Source organism: Petromyzon marinus, unplaced genomic scaffold (assembly GCF_048934315.1).
Source record: "Petromyzon marinus isolate PM22_M1 ecotype Great Lakes invasive population unplaced genomic scaffold, UKy_Petmar_22M1.pri1.0 PM_Scaffold_105, whole genome shotgun sequence".
Taxonomy (NCBI): domain Eukaryota; kingdom Metazoa; phylum Chordata; class Hyperoartia; order Petromyzontiformes; family Petromyzontidae; genus Petromyzon; species Petromyzon marinus.
Window position 1 is genome coordinate 297,924 of NW_027423064.1, and position 11,624 is coordinate 309,547.

The 11,624-nt window shown below is 58.1% G+C and overlaps 1 protein-coding gene across 1 annotated transcript in view; it reads right to left on the bottom strand.

Moving 5' to 3' along the window:
• The window catches only part of LOC116937057 (N-alpha-acetyltransferase 25, NatB auxiliary subunit-like), a 76,153-nt gene extending 64,764 nt beyond the window's left edge, over positions 1-11,389 (bottom strand). The window contains exons 1-2 of the mRNA XM_076063370.1: positions 11,092-11,389; positions 1,742-1,854 (exon numbers count right to left, since the gene is read on the bottom strand). Coding sequence (XP_075919485.1) covers positions 1,742-1,837 — 96 coding nt within the window. The 5' untranslated portion in view covers positions 1,838-1,854; positions 11,092-11,389. The remainder of the gene's footprint in view (positions 1-1,741; positions 1,855-11,091) is intronic.
• Between the last annotated feature and the right edge of the window lie 235 nt (positions 11,390-11,624).

Consider the following 11,624-nt stretch of genomic DNA (forward strand, 5'->3'; position numbering starts at 1 on the left):
GTATCACTCACCACCTGCTGTATCACTCACCACCTGCTGTATCACTCACCCACTCGCTCACCACCTGCTGCATCACTCACCCACCCACTCACCACCTGCACTCACCACCTGCTGTATCACTCACCCACTCACCCGCTCACTCACCACCTGCTGTATCACCCACCCACTCACCCACTCGCTCACCACCTGCTGTATCACTCACCCACTCACCCACTCACTCACCACCTGCTGTATCACTCACCCACTCACCCGCTCACTCACCACCTGCTGTATCACCCACCCACTCACCCACTCGCTCACCACCTGCTGTATCACTCACCCACTCACCCGCTCACTCACCACCTGCTGTATCACCCACCCACTCACCCACTCGCTCACCACCTGCTGTATCACTCACCCACTCACTCACCCACTCACCACCTGCTGTATCACTCACCCACTCACTCACCCACTCACCACCTGCTGTATCACCCACCCACTCACCCACTCGCTCACCACCTGCTGTATCACTCACCCACTCACTCACCCACTCACCCACTCACCACCTGCTGTATCACCCACCCACTCACTCACCCACTCACTCACCACCTGCTGTATCACCCACCCACTCACTCACCCACTCACTCACCCACTCACCACCTGCTGTATCACCCACCCACTCACTCACCCACTCGCTCACCACCTGCTGCATCACCCACCCACTCACCCACTCGCTCACCACCTGCTGTATCACTCACCCGCTCACTCACCCACTCACCACCTGCTGTATCACCCACTCACCCACTCACTCACCCACTCGCTCACCACCTGCTGTATCACTCACCCACCCACTCACTCACCCACTCACCACCTGCTGTATCACTCACCCACCCACTCACCCACCCACTCACCCACTCACCACCTGCTGTATCACTCACCCACCCACTCACCCACTCACCACCTGCTGTATCACTCACCCACTCACTCACCCACTCACCACCTGCTGTATCACTCACCCACTCACTCACCCACTCACCACCTGCTGTATCACTCACCCACTCACTCACCCACTCACCACCTGCTGTATCACTCACCCACCCACTCACCCACTCACCACCTGCTGTATCACTCACCCACCCACTCACTCGCTCACCACCTGCTGTATCACTCACCCACTCACTCACCCACTCACCACCTGCTGTATCACTCACCCACTCACTCACCCACTCACCACCTGCTGTATCACTCACCCACCCACTCACCCACTCACCACCTGCTGTATCACTCACCCACCCACTCACCCACTCACCACCTGCTGTATCACTCACCCACTCACTCACCCACTCACCACCTGCTGTATCACTCACCCACCCACTCACCCACTCACCACCTGCTGTATCACTCACCCACCCACTCACTCGCTCACCACCTGCTGTATCACTCACCCACTCACTCACCCACTCACCACCTGCTGTATCACTCACCCACTCACTCACCCACTCACCACCTGCTGTATCACTCACCCACTCACCCACTCACCACCTGCTGTATCACCCACCCACTCACTCACCCACTCACTCACCACCTGCTGTATCACCCACCCACTCACTCACCCACTCACTCACCCACTCACCACCTGCTGTATCACTCACCCACTCACTCACCCACTCACCACCTGCTGTATCACTCACCCACTCACTCACCCACTCACTCACCCACTCACCACCTGCTGTATCACTCACCCACCCACCCACCCGCTCACCTGCTGTGCGTCGTGGTGAGGGATGAGGTGCAGGTAGGGGCGTAGGTCTGAGAAGCAGCAAGGTTTGTCTCCAAACCTCGCAAAATACTGCCGCATCAGCAGAACCGAGTCCCCTACAGCACACGCACAGAGAGCACACAGCTCACTCGCTCACACGCTCACCCACACAGCTCACTCGCTCACACACAGAGCTCACACACACAGCTCACTCGCTCACACACAGAGCTCACCCACACGCTCACTCGCTCACCCACAGAGCTCACACACACAGCTCACTCGCTCACACACACGCTCACACACACGCTCACACACACAGCTCACTCGCTCACACGCTCACCCACACAGCTCACTCGCTCACACACACAGCTCACTCGCTCACCCACACGCTCACTCGCTCACACACACAGCTCACTCGCTCGCCCACACGCTCACTCGCTCACCCACACGCTCACCCACACAGCTCACTCGCTCACCCACATGCTCACTCGCTCACACACACAGCTCACTCGCTCACACACACAGCTCACTCGCTCACCCACACGCTCACCCACACGCTCACACACACAGCTCACTCGCTCACTCGCTCACCCACACGCTCACACACACAGCTCACTCGCTCACCCACACGCTCACACACACAGCTCACTCGCTCACCCACACGCTCGCCCACACAGCTCACTCGCTCACACGCTCACCCACACACCCACACGCTCACTCGCTCACCCACACACCCACCCTCTCGCCCACCCACCCACTCACTTGTTCACTCGCCCACTCGCTCGCCCACACACCCACTCGCTCGCCCACCTACTCACCCTCCCTCTCACTCGCCCACCCACTCGCCCACCCACTCGCCCACACGCTCGCCCACACACCCACACGCTCGCCCACACACCCACTCGCTCGCTCGCTCACACACTCACCCTCCCTCTCACCCTCCCTCTCACTAGCCCACCCACATACCCTCCCTCTCACCCACCCACTCACTCACTCGTTCACTCGCCCACCCACTCGCCCATACACTCGCCCACCCACTCGCCCACACACCAACCCACTCACTCACCCTCCCTCTCACTCGCCCACCCACCCTCTCGCCCACCCACTCGCCCGCCCGCCCACCCGCTCGCTTGCCCACCCACCCACTCACTCGCTCGCCCACCCACTCGCCCACCCGCTCGCCCGCCCGCCCACCCACACGGACGGTGAAGACATTTCGACGGGCCGGCAGACGGACGGAGGCACAGAGTGAACGGAGTGACGGAGTGACGGAGTGGACGGAGTGACGGAGTGAACGGAGTGAACGGAGTGAACGGAGTGACGGAGTGAACGGAGTGGACGGAGTGACGGAGTGAACGGAGTGACGGAGTGAACGGAGTGAACGGAGTGACGGAGTGAACGGAGTGACGGAGTGAACGGAGTGACGGAGTGAACGGAGTGACGGAGTGAACGGAGTGAACGGAGTGACGGAGTGAACGGAGTGACGGAGTGAACGGAGTGGACGGAGTGACGGAGTGAACGGAGTGAACGGAGTGACGGAGTGAACGGAGTGACGGAGTGAACGGAGTGACGGAGTGAACGGAGTGAACGGAGTGACGGAGTGAACGGAGTGAACGGAGTGACGGAGTGAACGGAGTGACGGAGTGAACGGAGTGAACGGAGTGACGGAGTGAACGGAGTGACGGAGTGAACGGAGTGAACGGAGTGAGTGGAGGGACGGAGTGACGGAGTGGACGGAGTGGACGGAGTGACGGAGTGAACGGAGTGACGGAGTGAACGGAGTGAACGGAGTGAACGGAGTGACGGAGTGAACGGAGTGAACGGAGTGAACGGAGTGAACGGAGTGACGGAGTGACGGAGTGGACGGAGTGGACGGAGTGAACGGAGTGACGGAGTGAACGGAGTGACGGAGTGAACGGAGTGAAGGAGTGGACGGAGTGAACGGAGTGGACGGAGTGACGGAGTGAACGGAGTGACGGAGTGGACGGAGTGGACGGAGTGACGGAGTGAACGGAGTGAACGGAGTGACGGAGTGAACGGAGTGACGGAGTGGACGGAGTGAGCGGAGTGAACGGAGTGAACGGAGTGACGGAGTGAAGGAGTGACGGAATGAAGGAGTGGACGGAGTGACGGAGTGACGGAGTGAACGGAGTGACGGAGTGAACGGAGTGGACGGAGTGGACGGAGTGAACGGAGTAGACGGAGTGACGGAGTGACGGAGTGAACGGAGTGAACGGAGTGACGGAGTGAACGGAGTGACGGAGTGAACGGAGTGACGGAGTGACGGAGTGAACGGAGTGACGGAGTGAACGGAGTGACGGAGTGACGGAGTGAACGGAGTGGACGGAGTGAACGGAGTGGACGGAGTGAACGGAGTGGACGGAGTGAACGGAGTGAACGGAGTGACGGAGTGAACGGAGTGACGGAGTGAACGGAGTGAACGGAGTGGACGGAGTGGACGGAGTGAACGGAGTGACGGAGTGAACGGAGTGAACGGAGTGAACGGAGTGACGGAGTGACGGAGTGAACGGAGTGGACGGAGTGAACGGAGTGACGGAGTGAACGGAGTGAACGGAGTGAACGGAGTGACGGAGTGACGGAGTGAACGGAGTGGACGGAGTGAACGGAGTGACGGAGTGAACGGAGTGAACGGAGTGGACGGAGTGAACGGAGTGAACGGAGTGACGGAGTGAACGGAGTGACGGAGTGAACGGAGTGAACGGAGTGAACGGAGTGACGGAGTGAACGGAGTGAACGGAGTGACGGAGTGAACGGAGTGACGGAGTGAACGGAGTGAACGGAGTGACGGAGTGAACGGAGTGACGGAGTGAACGGAGTGAACGGAGTGGACGGAGTGAACGGAGTGAACGAAGTGACGGAGTGAACGGAGTGACGGAGTGAACGGAGTGGACGGAGTGGACGGAGTGAACGGAGTGACGGAGTGAACGGAGTGACGGAGTGAACGGAGTGAACGGAGTGACGGAGTGAACGGAGTGAACGGAGTGACGGAGTGAACGGAGTGACGGAGTGAACGGAGTGAACGGAGTGACGGAGTGAACGGAGTGACGGAGTGAACGGAGTGGACGGAGTGAACGGAGTGACGGAGTGGACGGAGTGAACGGAGTGACGGAGTGAACGGAGTGACGGAGTGAACGGAGTGACGGAGTGGACGGAGTGACGGAGTGAGCGGAGTGAACGGAGTGACGGAGTGAACGGAGTGAACGGAGTGACGGAGTGAACGGAGTGAACGGAGTGAGCGGAGTGAGCGGAGTGACGGAGTGGACGGAGTGAACGGAGTGGACGGAGTGAACGGAGTGACGGAGTGAACGGAGTGACGGAGTGAACGGAGTGACGGAGTGAACGGAGTGACGGAGTGGACGGAGTGAACGGAGTGACGGAGTGAACGGAGTGGACGGAGTGAACGGAGTGAACGGAGTGACGGAGTGAACGGAGTGAACGGAGTGAACGGAGTGACGGAGTGAACGGAGTGAACGGAGTGACGGAGTGAACGGAGTGACGGAGTGAACGGAGTGGACGGAGTGGACGGAGTGACGGAGTGACGGAGTGACGGAGTGAGCGGAGTGACGGAGTGAACGGAGTGAACGGAGTGAACGGAGTGACGGAGTGAACGGAGTGACGGAGTGACGGAGTGAACGGAGTGGACGGAGTGAACGGAGTGAACGGAGTGACGGAGTGAACGGAGTGAACGGAGTGAACGGAGTGACGGAGTGAACGGAGTGAACGGAGTGAACGGAGTGACGGAGTGAAGGAGTGACGGAGTGAACGGAGTGAACGGAGTGGACGGAGCGGACGGAGCGAACGGAGCGAACGGAGCGAGCGGAGTGACGGAGTGAACGGAGTGAGCGGAGTGACGGAGTGAACGGAGTGAACGGAGTGGACGGAGTGACGGAGTGAACGGAGTGGACGGAGTGACGGAGTGAACGGAGTGAACGGAGTGAACGGAGTGGACGGAGTGAACGGAGTGACGGAGTGAACGGAGTGAACGGAGTGACGGAGTGAACGGAGTGAACGGAGTGAACGGAGTGACGGAGTGAACGGAGTGAACGGAGTGAACGGAGTGACGGAGTGACGGAGTGGACGGAGTGGACGGAGTGGACGGAGTGAGCGGAGTGACGGAGTGAACGGAGTGAACGGAGTGGACGGAGTGAGCGGAGTGACGGAGTGAACGGAGTGAACGGAGTGACGGAGTGACGGAGTGGACGGAGTGGACGGAGTGAACGGAGTGAACGGAGTGAACGGAGTGAACGGAGTGACGGAGTGACGGAGTGACGGAGTGACGGAGTGACGGAGTGACGGAGTGACGGAGTGACGGAGTGACGGAGTGAGCGGAGTGACGGAGTGACGGAGTGACGGAGTGACGGAGTGACGGAGTGACGGAGTGACGGAGTGACGGAGTGACGGAGTGACGGAGTGACGGAGTGACGGAGTGACGGAGTGACGGAGTGACGGAGTGACGGAGTGATGGAGTGATGGAGTGACGGAGTGATGGAGTGATGGAGTGATGGAGTGGACGGAGTGAACGGAGTGATGGAGTGAGTGGAGTGATGGAGTGATGGAGTGATGGAGTGATGGAGTGACGGAGTGATGGAGTGACGGAGTGATGGAGTGACGGAGTGATGGAGTGATGGAGTGACGGAGTGATGGAGTGACGGAGTGACGGAGTGATGGAGTGATGGAGTGATGGAGTGATGGAGTGATGGAGTGACGGAGTGATGGAGTGATGGAGTGACGGAGTGACGGAGTGACGGAGTGAATGGAGTGATGGAGTGATGGAGTGAACGGAGTGATGGAGTGAACGGAGTGATGGAGTGACGGAGTGAGCGGAGGGACGGAGTGAACGGAGTGATGGAGTGATGGAGTGATGGAGTGACGGAGTGACGGAGTGATGGAGTGACGGAGTGACGGAGTGACGGAGTGATGGAGTGACGGAGTGACGGAGTGACGGAGTGACGGAGTGATGGAGTGACGGAGTGACGGAGTGAACGGAGTGATGGAGTGATGGAGTGATGGAGTGATGGAGTGATGGAGTGACGGAGTGACGGAGTGAACGGAGTGAACGGAGTGATGGAGTGACGGAGTGAACGGAGTGATGGAGTGACGGAGTGAACGGAGTGATGGAGTGATGGAGTGACGGAGTGATGGAGTGATGGAGTGATGGAGTGATGGAGTGAAGGAGTGATGGAGTGATGGAGTGACGGAGTGAACGGAGTGACGGAGTGACGGAGTGAACGGAGTGATGGAGTGACGGAGTGATGGAGTGATGGAGTGATGGAGTGATGGAGTGATGGAGTGACGGAGTGACGGAGTGATGGAGTGATGGAGTGATGGAGTGAACGGAGTGATGGAGTGAGTGGAGTGAGTGGAGTGAGTGGAGTGATGGAGTGACGGAGTGATGGAGTGATGGAGTGATGGAGTGAACGGAGTGATGGAGTGAGTGGAGTGAGTGGAGTGAGTGGAGTGACGGAGTGATGGAGTGAACGGAGTGATGGAGTGATGGAGTGATGGAGTGATGGAGTGAGTGGAGTGAGTGGAGTGATGGAGTGATGGAGTGAATAGAGTGATGGAGTGACGGAGTGACGGAGTGACGGAGTGACGGAGTGACGGAGTGACGGAGTGATGGAGTGATGGAGTGATGGAGTGACGGAGTGACGGAGTGACGGAGTGATGGAGTGATGGAGTGAATGGAGTGATGGAGTGAGTGGAGTGACGGAGTGACGGAGTGATGGAGTGATGGAGTGAACGGAGTGATGGAGTGACGGAGTGATGGAGTGATGGAGTGATGGAGTGACGGAGTGATGGAGTGAACGGAGTGACGGAGTGAGTGGAGTGACGGAGTGATGGAGTGATGGAGTGATGGAGTGACGGAGTGATGGAGTGATGGAGTGATGGAGTGAACGGAGTGACGGAGTGACGGAGTGAACGGAGTGAACGGAGTGAGTGGAGTGATGGAGTGATGGAGTGAGTGGAGTGAGCGGAGTGACGGAGTGAACGGAGTGAGTGGAGTGACGGAGTGAACGGAGTGAATGGAGTGATGGAGTGATGGAGTGATGGAGTGATGGAGTGATGGAGTGATGGAGTGAACGGAGTGATGGAGTGACGGAGTGACGGAGTGAACGGAGTGATGGAGTGATGGAGTGAATGGAGTGATGGAGTGAACGGAGTGAACGGAGTGATGGAGTGATGGAGTGATGGAGTGACGGAGTGATGGAGTGATGGAGTGATGGAGTGATGGAGTGATGGAGTGACGGAGTGACGGAGTGATGGAGTGATGGAGTGATGGAGTGATGGAGTGACGGAGTGACGGAGTGATGGAGTGAATGGAGTGATGGAGTGAGTGGAGTGACGGAGTGACGGAGTGACGGAGTGACGGAGTGAACGGAGTGATGGAGTGAGTGGAGTGATGGAGTGAACGGAGTGAACGGAGTGATGGAGTGAGTGGAGTGATGGAGTGAACGGAGTGAGTGGAGTGAATGGAGTGATGGAGTGATGGAGTGACGGAGTGATGGAGTGATGGAGTGATGGAGTGATGGAGTGATGGGGTGATGGAGTGATGGAGTGATGGAGTGATGGAGTGAACGGAGTGAGTGGAGTGAATGGAGTGATGGAGTGATGGAGTGACGGAGTGATGGAGTGATGGAGTGATGGAGTGATGGGGTGATGGAGTGATGGAGTGATGGAGTGATGGAGTGATGGAGTGATGGAGTGACGGAGTGAACGGAGTGAACGGAGTGATGGAGTGATGGAGTGAACGGAGTGACGGAGTGATGGAGTGAATGGAGTGATGGAGTGACGGAGTGAACGGAGTGATGGAGTGATGGAGTGATGGAGTGATGGAGTGAACGGATTGACGGAGTGATGGAGTGATGGAGTGAGTGGAGTGATGGAGTGATGGAGTGATGGAGTGAACGGAGTGATGGAGTGATGGAGTGATGGAGTGATGGAGTGATGGAGTGACGGAGTGACGGAGTGACGGAGTGACGGAGTGATGGAGTGATGGAGTGATGGAGTGATGGAGTGATGGAGTGACGGAGTGATGGAGTGACGGAGTGACGGAGTGACGGAGTGACGGAGTGACGGAGTGAACGGAGTGACGGAGTGACGGAGTGACGGAGTGACGGAGTGACGGAGTGACGGAGTGATGGAGTGATGGAGTGATGGAGTGATGGAGTGACGGAGTGAACGGAGTGAACGGAGTGATGGAGTGATGGAGTGACGGAGTGACGGAGTGACGGAGTGATGGAGTGACGGAGTGACGGAGTGATGGAGTGATGGAGTGACGGAGTGACGGAGTGATGGAGTGATGGAGTGATGGAGTGATGGAGTGACGGAGTGACGGAGTGACGGAGTGACGGAGTGACGGAGTGACGGAGTGACGGAGTGACGGAGTGATGGAGTGATGGAGTGACGGAGTGATGGAGTGACGGAGTGACGGAGTGATGGAGTGATGGAGTGACGGAGTGACGGAGTGACGGAGTGATGGAGTGATGGAGTGAACGGAGTGATGGAGTGAGTGGAGTGACGGAGTGATGGAGTGATGGAGTGATGGAGTGATGGAGTGAGTGGAGTGACGGAGTGATGGAGTGATGGAGTGATGGAGTGATGGAGTGACGGAGCGACGGAGTGATGGAGTGATGGAGTGATGGAGTGATGGAGTGAACGGAGTGAGTGGAGTGATGGAGTGATGGAGTGATGGAGTGATGGAGTGACGGAGTGACGGAGTGATGGAGTGATGGAGTGATGGAGTGATGGAGTGACGGAGTGACGGAGTGATGGAGTGATGGAGTGATGGAGTGATGGAGTGAACGGAGTGAGTGGAGTGATGGAGTGATGGAGTGATGGAGTGATGGAGTGATGGAGTGATGGAGTGACGGAGTGACGGAGTGATGGAGTGACGGAGTGATGGAGTGATGGAGTGATGGAGTGAACGGAGTGATGGAGTGACGGAGTGATGGAGTGATGGAGTGATGGAGTGACGGAGTGATGGAGTGATGGAGTGATGGAGTGAACGGAGTGATGGAGTGATGGAGTGATGGAGTGATGGAGTGATGGAGTGATGGAGTGATGGAGTGATGGAGTGATGGAGTGATGGAGTGACGGAGTGAGTGGAGTGATGGAGTGATGGAGTGATGGAGTGACGGAGTGATGGAGTGACGGAGTGATGGAGTGATGATGGAGTGAGTGGAGGATGGAGTGAGTGGAGTGATGGAGTGATGGAGTGATGGAGTGATGGAGTGATGGAGTGATGGAGTGATGGAGTGATGGAGTGACGGAGTGAGTGGAGTGATGGAGTGATGGAGTGATGGAGTGACGGAGTGATGGAGTGACGGAGTGATGGAGTGATGATGGAGTGATGGAGTGATGGAGTGACGGAGTGATGGAGTGATGGAGTGATGGAGTGACGGAGTGATGGAGTGATGGAGTGATGGAGTGATGGAGTGATGGAGTGATGGAGAGTGATGGAGTGATGGAGTGACGGAGTGACGGAGTGATGGAGTGACGGAGTGACGGAGTGACGGAGTGACGGAGTGATGGAGTGACGGAGTGATGGAGTGATGGAGTGATGGAGTGACGGAGTGACGGAGTGACGGAGTGACGGAGTGACGGAGTGACGGAGTGACGGAGTGACGGAGTGACGGAGTGACGGAGTGACGGAGTGACGGAGTGACGGAGTGACGGAGTGACGGAGTGAACGGAGTGACGGAGTGACGGAGTGACGGAGTGACGGAGTGAACGGAGTGATGGAGTGATGGAGTGATGGAGTGATGGAGTGATGGAGTGAACGGAGTGACGGAGTGATGGAGTGATGGAGTGATGGAGTGATGGAGTGATGGAGTGATGGAGTGATGGAGTGACGGAGTGACGGAGTGATGGAGTGATGGAGTGACGGAGTGAACGGAGTGACGGAGTGACGGAGTGACGGAGTGACGGAGTGACGGAGTGACGGAGTGATGGAGTGATGGAGTGATGGAGTGACGGAGTGATGGAGTGATGGAGTGATGGAGTGACGGAGTGATGGAGTGATGGAGTGACGGAGTGACGGAGTGATGGAGTGACGGAGTGACGGAGTGACGGAGTGACGGAGTGACGGAGTGATGGAGTGATGGAGTGACGGAGTGACGGAGTGACGGAGTGATGGAGTGACGGAGTGATGGAGTGATGGAGTGATGGAGTGATGGAGTGATGGAGTGATGGAGTGACGGAGTGACGGAGTGATGGAGTGATGGAGTGATGGAGTGATGGAGTGATGGAGTGACGGAGTGATGGAGTGATGGAGTGAATGGAGTGATGGAGTGAGTGGAGTGATGGAGTGATGGAGTGATGGAGGCTCTCACCGAGGTCTGTTGGACCTCCTCCGCCCAGCCCGGGGTTATTGCCGGCACGGCTCAGCAGCTCGAGACGGGCGAGGTACGGCCCTCGGAGTCGCGCCCGAGGACGAGACGGAGCGGCGTCACCGGCGTCACCGGCGTCACCGGCGTCACCGGCGTCACCGGCGTCACCGGCGTCACCGGCAGCGGCGTCGGCGTCACCGCCGGTCGTCTCTGCGGCCTCTCGCTCGGCCACAAAGGCCAAGGCCGACTCGAGCGTAAAGTCCACCGGACCCTCACTGGAGCTGGGGCAACGCGGGGGACAGGGACAGAGAGACAGAGGGACAGAGGGTTAGAGAGACACGGGGACAGAGACAGAGGGTTAGAGAGACAGAGAGACAGAGGGTTAGAGAGACACGGGGACAGAGACAGAGGGTTAGAGAGACACGGGGACAGAGACAGAGGGTTAGAGAGACACGGGGACAGAGACAGAGGGTTAGAGAGACAGAGGGTTAGAGAGACAGAGAGATAGAGAGACAGAGGGTTAGAGAGACAGAGAG